This window comes from Oryctolagus cuniculus, chromosome 3 (genome assembly GCF_964237555.1).
Source record: "Oryctolagus cuniculus chromosome 3, mOryCun1.1, whole genome shotgun sequence".
NCBI classification, from domain to species: domain Eukaryota; kingdom Metazoa; phylum Chordata; class Mammalia; order Lagomorpha; family Leporidae; genus Oryctolagus; species Oryctolagus cuniculus.
This window is the reverse complement of record NC_091434.1, coordinates 108475518-108494660: the sequence shown is the minus strand read 5'-3', so window position 1 is coordinate 108494660 and position 19143 is coordinate 108475518. Positions and strand designations below refer to the sequence as shown.

The 19143-nt window shown below is 38.1% G+C and overlaps 1 protein-coding gene across 4 annotated transcripts in view; it reads left to right on the top strand.

Annotated features, from left to right (window-relative positions):
• Window positions 1-19143, top strand: part of RAB3GAP1 (RAB3 GTPase activating protein catalytic subunit 1) — a 117029-nt gene that overhangs the window by 56396 nt on the left and 41490 nt on the right. For all 4 annotated transcript variants that reach the window (XM_002712424.5, XM_008258517.4, XM_070071007.1 and 1 more), the window contains 6 exons: window positions 6638-6737; window positions 10723-10804; window positions 12116-12184; window positions 14400-14473; window positions 16042-16134; window positions 16583-16752. In XM_002712424.5, the coding sequence (XP_002712470.1) occupies window positions 6638-6737; window positions 10723-10804; window positions 12116-12184; window positions 14400-14473; window positions 16042-16134; window positions 16583-16752 (588 nt within the window). The remainder of the gene's footprint in view (window positions 1-6637; window positions 6738-10722; window positions 10805-12115; window positions 12185-14399; window positions 14474-16041; window positions 16135-16582; window positions 16753-19143) is intronic.

The following is a 19143-nucleotide window of genomic DNA, read 5'->3' as shown; positions in this document are numbered from 1 at the left end:
CTTTGGAAAGTGACTGATCTAGACTTAAAAATGTCAATGCCATGATAGGCAAAATAAAGGGTGGGAGCTGTTTAAGGGAGACTAACGAGATCTGACAGCGAAATGCAGTACGTAATTCTTGATTGGCTACGTATTCCAAACAAAATAGTTGTAAGGAAAAGATTAGGTTAACTGTGACTATTTTAATATGGGCTATATATTAGAAAATATCAGTGGCTGAAGCATTTAGGGATGAGTGTTAAGAACTTATTTTTAAAAGGTTCAATCAAAGTATTGCATATATTAATAATTAATCAACTTGGTGAAAGTTACGTGTTCACTGTACTGTAGTAGTTCTTTTATCAGAGGAGAATGCGGGTGTGAATAGTACCAAACCATACATTTTTTCTTGTACATACATACATACATACATACTTAGGCACAGTAAGAGATTAACAACAATAAAGAACAATTATAACAATACAGTGTCAAGAAAGTCACATGAATGTGCCCTGTTTCTCAAATGTTCTTATTGTACTATTCTGATATCCTTCTGGTGCCGAGGTGAGCTGACACAGTACTGTGGTTCACTGTGAGTTAACTGAAACTGGGGAAAGCGAAACCTGGGGTAAGGGAGAACTACTGAGTTTTCCAGCCTTTCTGAACGTTTGACAATTTTAAAAAGGAAAAAAAACAACTACGAAAAAAATGCTAAAATTTCTTTTTAAATAGGTATTATTTGTTAGATATTTAAGATTAGGATTTATTGAGAAAATTTTGTTTTCAATGTTAAGGTGTTAATTAGTATAATGGTAGGAATAATACCACCCAGATAAATCCATTCGACATTTTAAAAAAGTAATGCATGTACCAGGTTAGGAGATTTAAGTAAAGTAAAATATTCTTTTCATCCATTTCCTTACCTCAGAGTAACTGCTGTTAATAGATTCTTGTGGTATCTCCATTTAAAAAAATCATAAAAGCATATATTTTAGAGGGTTCCATGTATATACCTAATTTTCTTTTTTTTTTTTTTTTAAAGATTTATTTATTTTGCTTGAAAGTCAGAGTTACCCAGAGAGAAAGAGAGTCAGAGAGAGGGAGGTCTTCGATCTGCTGGTTCACTCTCCAATTGGCCGCAATGAATGGAGCCGTGCCAATCCGAAGCCAGGAGCCAGGAGCTTCTTCTGGGTCTCCCACGTGGGTTCAGGGGCCCAAGGTCTTGGGTCATCTTCCAATGCTTTCCCAGGCCATAGCAGAGAGCTGGATAGGAAGTGGAACAGCCGGGTCTCAAACCTGTGCCAATATGGGATGCTGGCACTGCAGGTGGCAGCTTTACCTGCTATGCCATAGTGCCAGCCCCTATAGCTAATTTTCTTTTCAAAGGTTTTCTGGGCTGTGAGGTACTGTAAATATTACTTAATTCTGCATGTAGAATTATGGGAAATTTTTTAAAAGGTGGGCATGTGTTAATTTCTACTTCACTAGTCTTCTTTTTCACTCATTAGAAGTCCTCAATTTTATTGAAAATTTGTAGGTCAAGGGGCCGGCACTGTGGCATAGTGGGTTAAAGCCCTGGCCTGAAGCGCCGGCATCCCATATGGGCACCGGTTCTAGTCACAGCTGCTCCACTTCAGATCCAGCTGTCTCTATGGCCTGGGATAGCAGTAGAAGATGGCCTAAGTCCTTGGGCCCATTCACCCATGTGGGAGACCTGGAAGAAGCTCCTGGCTTCGAATCCGCACAGCTCCGGCTGTTGTGGCCATCTGGGGAGTGAACCAGCAAATGGAAGACCTCTCTCTGTCTCTACCTCTCTCTGTAAATCTTTCAAATAAATAAAAATAAATCTTAAAAAAAATTTTTAGGTCAAATTTCTGGCCAGATGCATATATTAATAGTTTGTTCTTTCTTTTTGAGAATACATTAATAAATACTGTTTTATGATCCTTTTGTCACTACTTTGGGTAGCTGACTTTCTGTGTTTTGTTATGTTTTGTTTTAAGATTTTATTTATTTGAGAGAGAGAGTTACAGACAGAAAGAAAGGTCTTCCATCCTCTGGTTCACTCCCCAAATGGCCACAACAGCTGGAGCTGGGCCAATCTGAAGCCAGGAGCCAGGCGATTCTTCCAGGTCTCCTGTGTGGGCACAGGGGCCCAAGCACTTGGGCCATCTTCCGCTGCTTTCCCAGGCCATAAGCAGAGAGCTGAATCAGAAGAGACACATGGGCCGGCACTGTGGCATAGTGAGTAAAGCCGCCACCAGCATCCCATATGGGCACCAGCTCATGTCCTGGCTGCTCTACTTCCGATCCAGCTCTCTGCTTTGGCCTGGGAAAGCAGTAGAAGGTGGCCTAACTCCTTGGACCCTTGCACCCACCTGGGAGACCTGGAAGAAGCTCCCGACTACTGGCTTCAGATCGGCACAGCTTCAGCTGTTGCGGCCTATTGGGAAGTGAACCAGAAGATGGAGGATTTCTCCCTCTCTCTCTGCCTCTCCTTCTCTCTTTCTTTCTAACTCTGACTTTCAAATAAATACATAAATCTTCTTAAAAAAAAGGAGCAGCCGGGAATGGAACCCGTGCCCATATGGGATGCCAGCACTGCAGGCGGAGGCTTAGTCCCCTATTCCACAGTGCTAACCCCATGAATTTCTGTGTTTTGAAACCAGGGATTGTCTTGATCTGTGGAGTTTGACTTAGATTTTGGCTGTTTATAGTTATACGCTTAAAAAAAGGATTCCTAATCAGTTTGTCATATCATTTGTCAAAAACTTTAACAAAACTCTCTTTTTCATAAAGTTTAGGGTGAATTGTAGTACAATAGTTGAGACCTGGTTGGGTTCATCAGGAGTTTTGCCTGTTTAAAGCTACCTAATATATGAACCTCCTCCTTTACTAGCTTTATAAAAATTACTTTTAAACATCTATTTCATATGTTCAAAGGCACTTACCCTTTACTCAGAGTTTATTTTCAGACACTAATTAATAGAATATGCTTCCTTTTGAGGTACCTAGTTTTCCCGTTTGAAGACACCTACAATTTAAGAACTCTTCTGTAATATTCCTAGATATTAGAGAACTTTCTCCTACCCTGCTACGGCATAACATTGGCCTCTATATTTCATGGTTTTATATTCTGCTTGCTGATTTGTATATTTGTTTTATAACTGTATTTTTTTCATGTTTTGGGACAATTTGTTGGCCCGTTTTGAATTGGTAGTTTTATTTTAAAAATTTAACTTTGCCATACGTCCTCTCCAGGTTTTGTGTGGTTGTTTGTTTTTGTTTTTTTGTAATTTTGTGATTGTTCTTTACCTGAAGAATATTTCAGAATGAGGTCTTGAAATGGGTGTTTGGGTTTCTTTCTCTGTGATAATATTGGGGATATTGCATATCTTGTCTTAGAATCTTGGGTTTGTTTGCTCACAATATGAGAGTGATGTTTCTTTTCCCTCACACAATAATTCCAGCCCGCCTGGTAGCCAATGGAAGCCAGTGGCTTCCAATAAAGCCAAGCAAGTGTGCCTTCCCTAGTGTATGGCTTCAGCTGAGAGGCTTGCAGTACCCTCACCCTGGTCAGAGTCCTTTGGGTTCCATTGAATGCAGACTATCATTGCCTTTGTCACACTGGAAGCTCAGCAGACATGTTCCTTAAGCTCCACTTAGCCCTTCAGATTTTCTTTGTTTTCTAGGAACCACAGAGATAACTCATTTCATGTTTGAGCCTAGCTGTTTCTTTAGGGAATCTCTATAGTTACCTGCATTGCTTTGTGACTGGAGCAGAGTGACTGTGTTACGGCTTCTAGACCATTTGCACCTTACTGTGGGTACACACTTATTTTTTATCCACACCTGAAGAAAAATTTGCTAGGATCTTACCTTGCTTGTCTGGGACACAGCAACCAAATTAGCTTTTATGTGGTTATCTACCTTATATTCTAAGTTCATATTAGGTTAATATTCAGATAAAGCTACTGCAGCGACATTTATGGATGCTACTGCTGAGCTAAATGTCACTCCTTTACTATCTGAAGTGCGTTTGTAGACCAGCAGCATTAGCAACACATGGAAATGAATTAAATATGGAGAATGGTATTGAATCTGCATTTTCCCTAGATGATTCCTGTATACATTTATATCCTATTCTACTTAGTATAGATTAAGCATTATGAAAAGAAAATGAGATCATAGGATGTTTGGATGATATTTTTATGATTTTTGGTGAATTTAAAGATAAATCTAAGTTCTCTTTTGTTAACTGATTTGTTTATATAATCTGTTTTGCATGAGTGACCCATTTGTCTTAGTCCAAATTCTGATTAAGTATTCAAGACTGACTGTAATTTTTTTTTTAAAGATTGTATTCTCAAACCTAGTCTTAATATTATTTAAAAAGTGAGTTGGGGACCAACATTTTAAGCCACTGCCTGCAATGCTGGCATCCCATACAGACACCAGGTTTGAGTCCTGGCTGTTCAACTTCTGACCCAGCTCCCTGCTGATGTGCCTGGGAATGCGGCAGAGGATGGCTCAAGTGCCTGGGCTCCTACACCCATGTGGGAGACCCAGATGAAGCTTCTGGATCCTGAGGATGGAAGCTCTCTCTCTCTCCTTCTCTCTCTCTCTTAACTCTGCCTTTCAAATAAATAAAATATCTTAAAAAAAAAAAAAAAGTTCATGGAGAATGGAATTAAAAGATAAGGTAACTAAAAATTAAACAAAAATTTTTTTTTAAAAAGTGAGTTGGGGGTGGGAATTTAGCCTAGCAGTTAAGACACCTACCTGCCATGTCAGAGTAACTACATTCAGTTTCCAGCTCTGCCTCCTCCAGCTTCCTGCTAATGCAGACCCTGGGAGGCTGTGGTGATGGCTCAAGTAATTGTATTCTGCCACCCACATGGAAGACTTAGATTGCATTCCTAGCTCCTGGCTTTAGTCTTCCCCTGCCACCCCCATCCCAGCCCCTACCATTGTGGGCATTTAGGAAGTGAACCAGCAGGTGAGGAAATGTTCTTGTTCTCTCCGAGCTCTCTCTCTCAAATGAATAAGTGAATTTTGAAAATAAAAAACAATCAGTCACCTTTTTTTCTCCCCACATTGAATGTGTCTGAAATGAATAGTAGGAAACTATTTCATAATTTAAATTGTAAAAGATATTTTGAAAGAATATTTTTGCTTTATGTTATTTAATATCTCCTTTCTTATTATTAGTAGCAGTATTGTGTAAGCTACCTTATTTTAAAGTAATTTTCTCTGAGATATTGTTTTTAAAGCATTTTTAGCTTTACAGCCTTTTCATCAGATGAAAACATTTATGGAAGCAGTAATACAGAATTATGAAAATGCCTTATACACATAAATTCATAAACATATATAATGATTCTTTGAATAGTTTACTTTTCCATTTTTTAAAATTGAGTCTGACATTTGCTAATACTATTTCTTACTATAGGTTCTTCCTTTTTGATCATTCCTAATTCATCTTCTGAGTGAGAATTTCTTTCATAAAAATAAATAAGATATATTTATTTATTTGAAAGCCACATTACACAGAGAGTAAGGAATCTGCTGCCTTCCTTCCCAAGTGGCTGCAATGCCAGGGCTGGGCCAGGCAGAAGCCCAAAGCCGGGAGCTTTATCTGGATCTCCTATGTGGGTACAGGGGCCCAAGTACCTGGGCCATCTTCTTCTGCTTTCCCAGGCATATTAGCGGGGAGCAACTAGGACTAGAACTGGTACCCATATGGGATGCAGCAGCTTAACCCACTACACCACCACACTGGCCCCTGTCCATTAATATTTTTAAAGATTTTATTTATTTGAAAGGCACAGTGATAGAAAGTGACCTTCCATTTGCTAGTTTATTCCCCAAATGGTCATGATAGTTGGAGCTGGGCCAGGCCAGAGCCAGGAGTCAGGAACTCCATCTAGGTCTGCCATGTGGGTGGCAGGGGCCCAAGTACTTGGACCACCTCACACTTCCTTCCCAGGCACATTAGCAGGGATCTTGACTGGAGGCAGAGCAGAGCTCCAGTGAGGTATGCCAGTGTTGCAGGCAGGCAATGGCTTAACCCAGTATACCACAATACCGCCCCTTTTCCCTTTTTTTTTTTTTTTTAGATTTATTTATTTTATTTGAAAGGCAGAGTTACAGAGAGAGGTAGAGAGAGAGTGAGAGGTCTTCAATCTGCTGAGTCACTCCCTAAATGGCCGCAATGGCCAGAGGTTTGCCGATCCAAAGCCGGGAGCTAGAGCTTCCTCTGTGTCTCCCATGAGGGTATAGGGCCCCAAGGACTTGGGCCATCTTCCACTGCTTTCCCAGGCCATAGCAGAGAGCTGGATTGTTAAGTGGAACATCGGGACTCATATGGGATGCCAACACTGGAGGCGACAGCTTTACCCACCACGCCATAGCACCAACCCCCTTCCCCTTTCCATTTTTAATGGCTAGATTACACACACTGTTGTGTAACACTATAAACTGAAAATCCACATTTCATAATGGTTGTATTTTACCTATTCCTTAAGTTTGAAATTTTGTCGAATTTAATAGAATAAGAGTACTCACATTAAAATGGTATTATCTTTGTGTACATTGAATTTAATAGAGTAAGAGTACTCACATTTTATATGGTATTGTCTATACATTTGTTTTCTAGGGATGTCCTTTAACTCCACTGCCTCCAGTAAGCATTGCTATTCGATTTACCTATGTACTTCAGGATTGGCAGCAATATTTTTGGCCTCAGCAACCTCCAGGTGAGATCATGTAGAACTGTATTTAACTTACTGAATATAAATAGAGAAGAAAAGAAAATATGTTCAGAAATTAAAATTGCTTAGCTATTTCAAAGCTTTACTGTAGAAGTATTTGTAATTCATTTAAAATGTAATATTGCTGCTTTCATTGCCTTGTCATTTTTTCTCTTAAAGAAAAGCTCTGTAGGTTTTCTACAGATAACATTCTTCGGTATTTGACAATCTGTCTTGGGAAGCTAATATAATTTTAAAGCATCTCCTACTGTAGAACATCATGTACTGTAAATTCTTAAGTAGTGAATGATTAAAATGTCTGGTTTTAGAATTTCTTTCTTTTTTTTTTTTTTTTCTGACAGGCAGAGTCGATAGTGAGAGAGAGAGAGAGACAGAGAAAAAGGTCTTCCTTTGCCGTTGGTTCACCCTCCAATGGCTGCCGCGGCTGGCACGCTGCGGCCGGCATACCATGCTGATCCAAAGGCAGGAGCCAGGTGCTTCTCCTGGTCTCCCATGGGGTGCAGGGCCCAAGCACTTGGGCCATCCTCCACTGCACTCCCTGGCCACAACAGAGAGCTGGCCTGGAAGAGGGGCAACTGGGATAGAATCCGGTGTCCCAACTGGGACTAGAACCTGGTGTGCCGGCGCCACAAGGCGGAAGATTAGCCTGTTGAGCCGCGGTACCGGCCCTCCAGCTCCCTTCTAATACACAGCTTCTGAGAGGTTGTAGATGATGGCCTACCTAGCTGGGTCCCTGTCAACCATATGAATTCCTCACTGATAGCTTACACCATACCTTTGGGACATTAGGGGAGTGAGCCAGCAGATCAGAGTTCTGTGTCTGCCTGTTTCTATCTCTCAAATAAATAAAATAGTAAAAAAGCTTTAAAAATATATATTCAAAATTAATTTGCCTGCTTAGATATTGATAAAGGAATTTATTCAGTTTTTAATCAATCATTTTAATTAATCATTAATTGTTAGCCTGTGATAGGCCAGGCTTTGCCAAGGACAGGCTTTGCCAAGGACACAAATATGAATAAGACATGACCTAAATTCTGGAAAATTCAGCCTGATGTGCTATATCTTAATTAAGTGAGTTTTTTTTCTGGATATTATTTTTACATAAGAGTATAATTATATTGAAGAATGTCTAAAAAATTTAATATAAACTTTTGAGTAATTTTTTATGGATGTGTATTTTAATAAAAATAATTCTGTCAAAATACAACAGGAGTTTTTTCATCTCTCAAGTACAATTTTAATAGGATGTTTTGTGTTAGAATTCTCTCAACCCTCCCATGCCCACAAGTTCCATGCTAATGCAAAATATCAACTTGTGAGGACAAAGGCAGAACCAGTGTGCACAATGTGGAAGATGTCTGTTTCAGCTGTGGTTACTAATGGAGGAGAACCCTACGCAAAGAGGTGGGCGCCTGAGACAGCCACAGGCCACAGCCTGGCTGCAGGTGCAGGTGCCTGGGACTGGCGGTCAAGCTGGCCTCTGCTGTCCAGCTGCCACACGGTGCAGGATTTTATTTTCTTAAACATTTTTCGGTCCATCTCCTCCAAAGAGATATAAACTAGTATTCTTTTCTGTTTATTTTTCTTCCAAGTATTTGATTATTTATAGGCTTGAGACCAAAATTGCTAGGTTAAACATGAAAGTAGAGATAATGTAGAACTTCTTTAACCTTTTGAATGTTCCATTTTATATATCCTGAGTAATTTAAAACTCTGATGGGCAGTATAAGCTACCTGTACACTACAGCAAAGGGAGATAAGTGCTAAGCTTTAGGTTTGTATTACAAGAAAGATTTACCTGTTTGTGTTGGCATTTGTAGTTCTCAGATAGCAATACCCACTGGACAGTGTGTGGTAGGCTCTGGTTAGAAGTTTCAATGCCTACTCCAGCTTTTATTCTTTCCAAAGCCTCTATTAAACAATTTTAAAGATTTCCCATGTTGGTGTGGTCTGCTGATGAGAAAAGATGCCCAAGAGCTGGAATCCAACAGTACAGTTTTGATTACCAAGAAGGTCTCTGTTAGTGTTCTATTGACAGATTTGAATTGAAAGGCCATAAAAATTCTTAACATTTTCATGTGAAGAGTCTGGGTGATCACTGATGGCATACATAAGAGTGTTAATTGTTAAATTAACAACACTGTGCACTAACCTCCCATATAGGACCTCTGTCCTCAAAGAGTTGTATTATAAATATGTCTAAGTGCTAGCAAAAGATGTATTATTCTTGGGTGCTTCATTAAAGTTGATTAAGTTTCTAAAAATAATGAAATTAACTTCGAGATGCAATGACTTTGAACAGACCTTGTCTTGACTGTTGAGTAACAGTTTTTTGTTTTTCTTGGGTTTTTTTTTTTTTCGTGCAAATTGTTGAACTCTATACTTGGTATAGAGTTGGTCTTCTGTGTATAAAGTTAATTGAAAATGGATCTTAGTAGAGAATGGGACTGGGAATGGGAGGGGGAAGTGAGGGAGAGGTGAGGGAGTGGGTGGGTAGGTGAGTATAGTGGGAAGAATCACTATATTCCTAAAGTTGTACTTAGGAAATGCATGAAGTCTGTAGTCCTTAAAGGGTTTCTTTGGGGGGAAAATAAATAAACATTTTTTAAAAAGTAAGGAAAAGGGACTGATATGTAAGTTAGACACTGTGGTTGGCATTTTATATCCTATTTTGTGTAATTTTCATTTTACATGAGATAGGAATTATGTTTCTTAGATATACATGTTTCTTAAGAGAATATAAATTTCTTTAAAGTAACTGGCCCAAGGTCAAATGGCCACCAAGTCATAAAGTTTGCATTTGAACACTAGTCAAACTCTAAATCTCCTATTCTTTTCATCCTGTAATGTTACTTCTCAAGTTTTAATTCAGTTAAAATTTTTGTACTATTGTATTTCAGTAATAATTTTAACATACTAATTTATAAAAATGTGCTTATTGTAAATTTTGAAGCTTTTAAAAATTCACATCTTGCAGTAATGCTAATCATTGTGATTTTTATTATTGTAACCATTCTTTAGTTGGGAAAAGGAGATGACTGGACCTAAGAAAACTTACTGAGTCAAGTAATCAAGCCATATTAAAGACTGATTTTAAAAACTTAGATTGTTAATAAATGGCAAGCATGCTTTTAACAAATCTGGGGAGTGTTTGTAACTCAACAATAGACTTTAATTTTAGGAATTCCTGGTATAAATTGTCAAAAGCCATCATCTGTATTATTTCAGGGAGAAATGCATCCTTTGAATGTCTTTAAGAAGTATTTATTACTGCCTCAGGAGGGATGTACTAATGGGGTTGATGTACCCACTAAATTCTCTGATCTCAGATTCTATTTATAATTTAAAGGAGAATTTTTCTTCAACTTTAAATTTTCCATCTGCTGTCATCCAATGTAGAATTTTATGAATTATGACAAATTTGCTAATTTGTTATTCAGAAATTATTGACAGCAAAACTGATGAATGTGGCTTGATAAAATTTTTAAATCCTAGATAATCCTTCTTTTTAGATGATATTAATCATATTCTTAGAAAATATGGAAAAAATTATAGGGATAATATTCTTAAGTAATATTTAAGGAACATTTTAGAAGGATAAAAGTTAGAAGGCATGACTTGAATGAAACAATGCAAAAATAAAGAATAAATGTACTCTCTTACTTAATGTTCTTGTTAGTGGGTGAAACCTTTAATATTTGTATGTGTTCCATAATAAATGCTTTTGGGGTTGATGCTGTGGCACAGCTAGTTAAAGCTCCATTTTGGGAATGAAGACCTCTCTTTCTCTCTCTCTCTCTCTGTCTCTCTCTCTCTCTCTCTTTCTCTACACTTCTGCCTTTCAAATAAATTAAATGCTTCTAAAGCTATAATTTTCCATAACGCTTAACCTAAATAGATTATATTATTATTTGTCTTTTTCCTTTTTTTTTGTGCCAAATACTAGAATAATGTTTCTTTTGTTTAGATATAGATGCCCTGGTAGGAGGAGAAGTTGGAGGCTTGGAGTTTGGCAAGTTACCATTTGGTGCCTGTGAAGATCCTATTAGGTAAGATCCCAATAGGTAATTAGATTTTCAGCCTATCTTAAATTTTGGGATGATTTTAAATTCAGATTGACTTTACAGTGCTTTATGATACTGTGGACTATTGTAATCAGTACAGTGCTGGGAATTTATAACCACCCCTGCTTTCTTTATTGCATTTACAAGACTTTTGGAAATGTAATATTCATTTACCATAAGAATTTGGCCAACTGTAGTCTTTGGGCCAGACCTGGCCAGTAGCCTGTTTTTGTATGGCTAGTGAGCTCAGAATGATATTCATACTTTAAGGATTATTTAAAAAAAAAAACAAGAAGAAGAAGACAATGTAATAGAGCCTGTACATGGTTCACAGTGCCTAAAGTACTTATACTGGTTCTTTGAAGAAAGTTTTCCAACTCCTGATGTATAATATGAATTTTCAAAATTGAGAGGCAATTCACTGACCATAAAATTTACCATTTTTAAATGTGTAATTTAGTTGTTTATAGTATTTAGAGAGTTTGTGCAATCATCACCACTGTACAATTCCAGAGCATTTTCGTTACCTCAAAAAGAAACTCTTCACCTTTTAGACATAATCCCACTTTCCATAATCTTTCTGGCTCCTCCAGCTCTAGGCAAACATTAATCTTTCTGTCACTGTGGATTTGTTTGTTCTGGACATTTCATGTAAATGGAGCCATACTAAATGTGGACTTTGGTGTTTGGTTTTTTTATTTAAGTGTCGTGGTTTTTTTTGTTTGTTTGTTTGTTTTTTTGTTTTTGACAGGCAGAGTGGACAGTGAGAGAGAGAGATAGAGAGAAAGGTCTTCCTTTGCCGTTGGTTCACCCTCCAGTGGCCGCCGCGGCCAGCGCGCTGCGGCCGGCGCACCGCGCTGATCCGATGGCAGGAGCCAGGTGCTTCTCCTGGTCTCCCATGGGGTGCAGGGCCCAAGCACTTGGAAGCGTAGTGTTTTTGAGGTTCATCCATGTTGTAGCCTGATTCAGTATATGACTGTAAATATGCCATTGGATGGATATACTGTATAACACATTTTGTTGATCCATTCATGTTTGCATTATACTTTTGGTTATTATGTGTAACATGACTTTTTAATGTCTGGAAAACATTAATTTCATATGCATGTGGTACCATTTGCTAAACCAGTTGTTTTCAGTTCCTTGTTTTATAAGTAACACCACTTTTCTCAGACTTGCATGTACATTTTTGGTTATTTCTTTGGAATGTATTTCTAGAAGTTGAATTAGTGTATCAGGACTATATGTATAATATGTTAAAGCTTGTAGATATATTTTATGTTTTGTTTGTTTTAGTGAACTTCATTTAGCAACTACATGGCCTCATCTCACTGAAGGAATCATTGTGGATAATGATGTTTATTCGTAAGTATGTTAATGGTAATATGTTGAGATTAAAAAGCTTAAGTAAAATAATTGCAAAGTGGTTAGAAATTTTCCTTTTTTTGTTTACATCAGTTTCTTATAAGATTGGTTGATTTTTCTTTTCTTTTTTTTAATATTTATTTATTTGAAAGTGTTACACAGAGAGAAAGAGAAAGAAAACTTCTATCCTCTGGTTCACTCCCCAGATAGCCACAGCAGCCCAGGATGAGCCATGCCAACACCAGGAGCTAGGTGCTCCATCTGGATCTCCCATATGGGTGGCAACCGCCCAAACACTTGGGCCATTTTCTGCTGCTTTTCCCAGGCCATTAGCAGGGAGCTGGACCAGAAGTAGAGTAGCCAGGACACAAACCAGCACCCATATGGGATGCCAGCATGGTAGGCGGCAGCTTTACTTGCTGGCCGCTGATTTTTCTGTTTTTAAAGTAACTTTTTAGACCCAATAATATGTGTTAGAGATGTGTTTTAGTTTTTGAAGATCAGATCCTTAGTTCAGGAATAATGAACAGTTGAATCTGTGTTTTAGCATAGAAGTTTGAGATTGGATGCATAATTCTTTTGAACTTTTCTTTGCTAATAATGAAGATTTCATGAAGTGCTTTGAAGAGATGATAATCATGAGAATGTGTGGGAATAATATTGATCATTAAACATTGTAAATAAGAAAATATCCATGCCCTCTACTCCTGTGCACTGGAGGCAACTTAAAAGTTACAGCAAGCATTATTTAGAAAGAAGATAAACAGGACATGCTTGATTCAGAGCAGTGAGAAATAGGACATTTTTCTTTAGTTATTAAAATAAATTTGTTGTATTTGCAGACTGTGAAAGTAACACAAGTTCTCTTTTTCAAATAATTTAGATGTAAATAAGAAAGTTAAGACTTATTCAAAAAATAATCACTTATTATTTTGGTGTATTTTTTAAAGTTTGTATATTAATTTCCTTTATTCATTTTAATATATAATTTTATATCTTTTATGCCAATCAGTATAAATCTTTGTTGTTATTCTTGGATTGCTGCCATAGTATTCCATTAATATAATATACCACACCATAGTATAATCTGTTTGAGAAAATAGGGCACATTTGATCTTGTCTAAGTTTTATAATCTCTTTTTTCTGTTAATAGTGAAACAAAAAAGTTGTTTAAGATGATTTTGTACATTTGCTTGTTTTTCATTGCTTTTTTGCATTAATCCTAAAATGTAATCCTCTTATTAGGTTATATTAGTATGTGTTACCTTTTCAGAATGATTTTATATATGTTTTATTATTTGATGTTTCTTTTTATGTGTTTTTCTTTGTCTAAGAACTTTGATTTCTTAAGATTTTATTTATTTATTTTTAAGGACTTACTCTATTTATTTGAAAGGCAGAGTTAAAAAGAGAGAGGAAGAGGCAGAGAGAGCAAGCTCTTCCATCCTCTGGTTCACTCCCCAAATGGCCACAGTGGTCAGACCAAAGCTGGGAACTAGGAGCTTCATCTGGGTCTCCCAAGTGGGTGCAAGGGCCCAAGCAATTGGACCATCTTCCTCTGCTTTCCTAGGCACAAGAACAGGGAACTGGATGAGAAGTGGAGTATCTGGGACTCAAACTGACACCTTTACGGGATGTTCACATCAAAGGCTGTGTCTTTACCCACTATACCACAACACCAATCCTAAGATTTCATTTTATTTATTTTATTTATTTTTTGTTATTTGACAGGTAGAGTTATAGATAGTGAGAGAGAGAGACAGAGAGAAAGGTCTTCTTTCCATTGGGTCACTCTCCAAATGGCTGCTACGGCCAGCGCTGCACTGATCTGAAGCCAGGAACCAGGTGCTTCTTCCTGGTCTCCCATGTGGGTGCAGGGGCCCAAGGACTTGGGCCATCCTCCACTGCACTCCTGGGCCACAGCAGAGAGCTGGGCTGGAAGAGGAGCAACCGGGACTAGAACCTGGCACCCATATGGGATGCCAGCGCCGCAGGCAGAGGATTAACCAAGTGAGCCACTGCACCAGCCCCTACCAAGATTTTATTTTTAAGAACCTTATCCAAATGACTTTATGTATCTGGATAACCGTTGTATGTGAGGGAGGCAAAATAGATTGCTTGTCCTTTTATTTAATGTTTTACTAAACTACACTTTGATCAGTTTGTGGATCTTGCGGATTTTCATTATTTGGATCTTTAATGTTTTGCATTTCAGTGATCTGGATCCTCTTCAAGCTCCTCATTGGTCTGTTAGAGTTCGAAAAGCTGATAATCCTCAGTGTTTGCTAGGTAAGATACATATTGTGTTCCTTTCCTGAAATATTGCCAATCTGCCTGTGTTCTTTACACTTTATTTTCCCTACCCACCCCTGACAGGTTTTTTTTTTTTTTTTTTTAATGACCTCCTCAGTTAGCACTGTATAGAAAAAACTTTGCCAACCGTAGTGAATCCTTTTTGGATGATACTAACAGAATTTCTTTTTTGTCTTTCAGTTTTAACTAGGCTATACTACATCTCAGAATTTCCCATTATTCTCTAATTATTTCATTTTTATTCATCTGGTGGTTTTATATTACTCCCTTTACTTCTGTTCTGGTCAGTGGAGCCTCTTTTGCTTTTTGTTGTCTCTCTGGACATAAAGTATATGATAAGAAAAGCATTAATTTTGACAGACTTAGAACTCATCTATAAGATGATACCACCTCTTTTTCAAATAATTTAGATGTAAATAAGAAAGTTAAGACTTACTCAAAAAATAATCACTTATTATTTTGGTGTATTTTTTAAAGTTTGTATGTTAATTTCCTTTATTCATTTTAATATATAATTTTATATCTTTTATGCCAATCGGTATAAATCTTTGTTGTTACTCTTGGATTGCCGCTGTTTTCTGATATGAGAAAAGAGGTGTGAATAAAAGATGATGTTATATAAAGACCAAGTGAAATAACAAATGGAAGTACGTAGAAAATGTAGCTATTCAGCAATAAACTCTGTAGTAAATATCACACTCTTTCCACTCTTTCCTCTCTTATAAAAAAACTAAAACATACCATTAATATGCAACAGAAACTGAAATATCTTCATCTTATCTCATTTAATCATCTGAAATGTCTTTAGAGATTTATTTTTAATGTTTTAATGGATTTTTCTTTTTTTACAGGCAGAGTTAGACAGAGATAGAGACAGAGAGAAAGGTCTTCCTTTTTCTGTTGGTTCACCCCCAAGGGGCTGCTATGGCCAGCGCTTTGCAGCTGGCGCGCTGCGCTGATCTGAAACCAGGAGCCAGGTGCTTCTTCCTGGTCTCCCATGCGGGCGCAGGGCCCAAGCACTTGGGCCATCCTCCACTGCCCTCTCGGGCCACAGCAGAGAGCTGGACTGGAAGAGGAGCAACCGGAACAGAATCCGGCGCCCCAACCGAGACTAGAACTTGGGGTGCCGGCGCCACAGGCAGAGGATTAGCCTAGTGAGCAGCAGCACCGGCCGATTTTTAATTTTTTTAATCGATTCAAATGCTAGTCTTAGAGGGACAGATGGAGACATGACTTCTCTTCATGCAGTAATATTCTATTAAGATATGCAACTTAATGATAATAGACAGTATTTGTCTCTTTACAGTTTGTTTAAATGTTTGATATCATTAGATATAGTTATTTTCCTTTTATTATAGAAGGAAATCTAAGGAATTATTTTTAATAAAAAAAGAAGGAACAAAGCTACCTTTGGAAAAACTAAATGGCTTAACTTTTCTACCATATGTTAGTTAATAGCTTTTGTGGAAAGACATATGCTTTAATTTATAGGACTGATTGCTTTCAGTTTAGTGTCATAAATGAATAATGGCTTTTCTATGTAGGTGATTTTGTTACTGAGTTTTTTAAAATTTGCCGTCGAAAGGAGTCAACTGATGAGATCCTTGGACGATCCACATTTGAGGAAGAAGGAAGAGGTGACGTATTTTTTTTTTTAAATGTTATTTTCAAATATGTTACCCTTTTTCTTTAGCACATTTTTCCAGCAAATTTTCATCTAAGTTTTGATGGACTAGACAGGTACTATTTGTTTCCAGGTTTATATCCAGAGCTTGTTAAGACATTAAGTGCATTTATGAAGTTTTTTTGTTTTTGTTTTTGCATCAAAAATGTAGGATATTTTGAAAAGTAGAGTCTTGATGGTTTATTTTTGATGTCCTGTGGAAAAAAATACCTTTTGTGATACCTTTGTCATTTCATGCTTCTATATAAAGCTTAATGTAGTTACTAAAATTTTATAATTCTGAGTCCATCGAAAACTAATAAAAAGAATATACAATCATCAATTTACTCAGCATTTTAAGATATTTTATAAAGGTTGCTATGGTTGTTGATATCATTCATATTTATGTCTTATTTTTATAGAAATTGCTGATATAACTCATGCTTTGTCAAAGTTGACAGAGCCAGCACCTGTTCCAATTCATAAATTATCAGTTTCAAATATGGTACACACTGCAAAGAAGAAAATACGAAAACACAGAGGTGTAGAAGAATCACCACTGAATAATGATGTCCTCAATACCATTCTCTTGGTAACTAAGTGTCCTTTCTTTCTATGTCTCTATATATGAGCATTTATTCATTATATATTTAGTCCCTTCTTTATGGCAAGCAGTGAATTGAGAATGTACTGGTAAGATGAATGAAACAAAGTCTCCACAGTCAGAGAATTCCCACAGATGTAGTGGAAAGCAGGGAAGTAGACAGTAGTTAAAACTTAATGTGGCCAGTGAGAAGTCTAACAAAGGAGCTGTAAGAACACAGCAGAGAATATGTCTATCTCTGGGCCATGGGAATCAGCTAACGCTTTGTAAGGAGGCACCTTTGAGCTTTATCTTGAAGTAAAAGCTTTAGAAGTAGAGGAAGAACAGAGTCCCTGGGAATGTTCAGGGATGAAACTGAAGAGGTAGCGGGTAACCTGCCATCTGAAACAGTGTATCTTTTTTTGTTTTTACTTATTTTGAAGATTTATTTATTTTTATTTGAAAGAGTTACAGAGAGAGAGAAAGGAGAGAGATCTTCTATCTACTGGTTCAGTCCCCAAATGGCTTTATTGGCCAGGGTTGGGCCAGGCAGAAGCCAGGAGCCAGGAGCTTCATCTGGGTCTGCCACATGGGTGCAGGGGCCCAATCACTTGGGCCATCTTCCATTGCTTTCCCAGGTGCATTAGCAGGGAGCTGGATCAGAAGTAGAGCATCTCGGACTTGAACAAGCACCCAGATGGGATGCCAGCACTGTAGAAAGTTATTTAACTGGCTCCACCACAGTGTCAGCCCCCAGTTTTGTTTTATTTTGTTTTATTGTATTTGAGAGGGAAATGGGGGGATGGAGAAGGAGACACAGAGAGATCTTCCATTCTCTTCTGTTCCATTTGATTCACTCCTCAAATAGCCAGGACTTGGCCAGGCAAACCTAGTACTCTGGAGCTCCATCTGGACCTCCTCCATGAGTGGCATAGACTCAGTGCTTGAGCTGTCATCTCCTGCCTCCCAAGGTGTGCATTATCAGGAAACTGTAATTAGAGGTAGAGCTGGGACTCAAAACCAGGCTCCCTTATGTGATGCATGCGTCCCAAGCAGCATCTTAACTTTTAGGCCAGATGCCTGCCTCCTGAAGCATCAGACTTTATCTTGGAGTTTAATATATTTTAAACAGAAGAGCAATGTGATCAGAGTTGTATTTTTAAAATGTTCCCTTGACAGCAGTCTAGAGAAGGTTTTACAGTGATGAGCATTGAGTAGAGGATTAGGATAGCTTCTGAGTAAGTCATGATGGAATGCCAATCTGACCCACACCGGGGCTTAATGTTGTCTCACTATCTGACTTTGAACAAGTCACTTCAGTATCTCATCAATGAAATGAGACTAATGAAACTTGGTAATCTTTTGAGGATTAAAGTTCGGTGATACTATAAGAGACATTGGATAAATGCTAGCTATTATTATTGTAATTATAGTTAAAATCATACATTTCACAATTTGTGTGTTAAGACCGTCTTGGAAAAATCTTCACGAGTAGTGTAATGAAAAGAAAACCAGACCATGGGCCTGCGTTGTGACATAGTGGGTAAATTTGCCTGCCTGTAATGCTGGCACCCCATATGGGCACTGGTTTAAGTCCCTGCTGCTCCACTTCTGATACAGCTCCCTGCTAATGCCTGGGAAAGCAGCAGAGAATGGCTCAAGTACTTCAGCTTGTGCACCCATGTTGGAGAGATCTAGAAGAAACTCCTGGCTGCCAGCTTTAGACTGGCCCAGCTCTGGCAGTTGACAACCATATGGGGAGTGAACCAATGGGTGAAAGATTTTTCTTTCTCTCTCTCTCTCCCCTCCCCCCTTTCTCTCTCTGTAACTCTGGCTTTCAAATAAATAAGTTTTAAAAAGAAAAAAAAAGGATACCGGGCTTAGAAACTTGTTAATCTTGTCCTTGAGCAAGACTCTTAGCTAGATTTTCAGTTTGTACATCATGAGATGTTGGTGGTGATATTTAGCTCACATCATGGTATGAGAATAGGATATTGTTTGTAAATGGGCCTCGTACTGTTGTTTAGCACACAGTAGTTCTCATTTTTAAAAGTCTGTTGTGCATGTTCTGTAGTATGTGCTAAAGTATATGTAGTAAGAGGAATACCTAGTCAGTAGTACCATAAAACAGTTGGAAGGCACATAGTGAAAGGACTGAAATTTTTTTTTTTTTTTTTTTTTTTTTTTTTTGACAGCAGAGTTAGATAGAGAGAGAGAGAGAAAGGTCTTCCTTTCCATTGGTTCACCCCCCAAATGGCCACTATGGCCGGCACGCTGCGCCGATCCGAAGCCAGGAGCTTCCTCCTGGTCTCCCATGTAGGTGCAGGGCCCAGGCACTCCACTGCCTTCCCGGGCCACAGCAGAGAGCTGGACTGGAAGAGGAGCAACCGGGACTAGAAC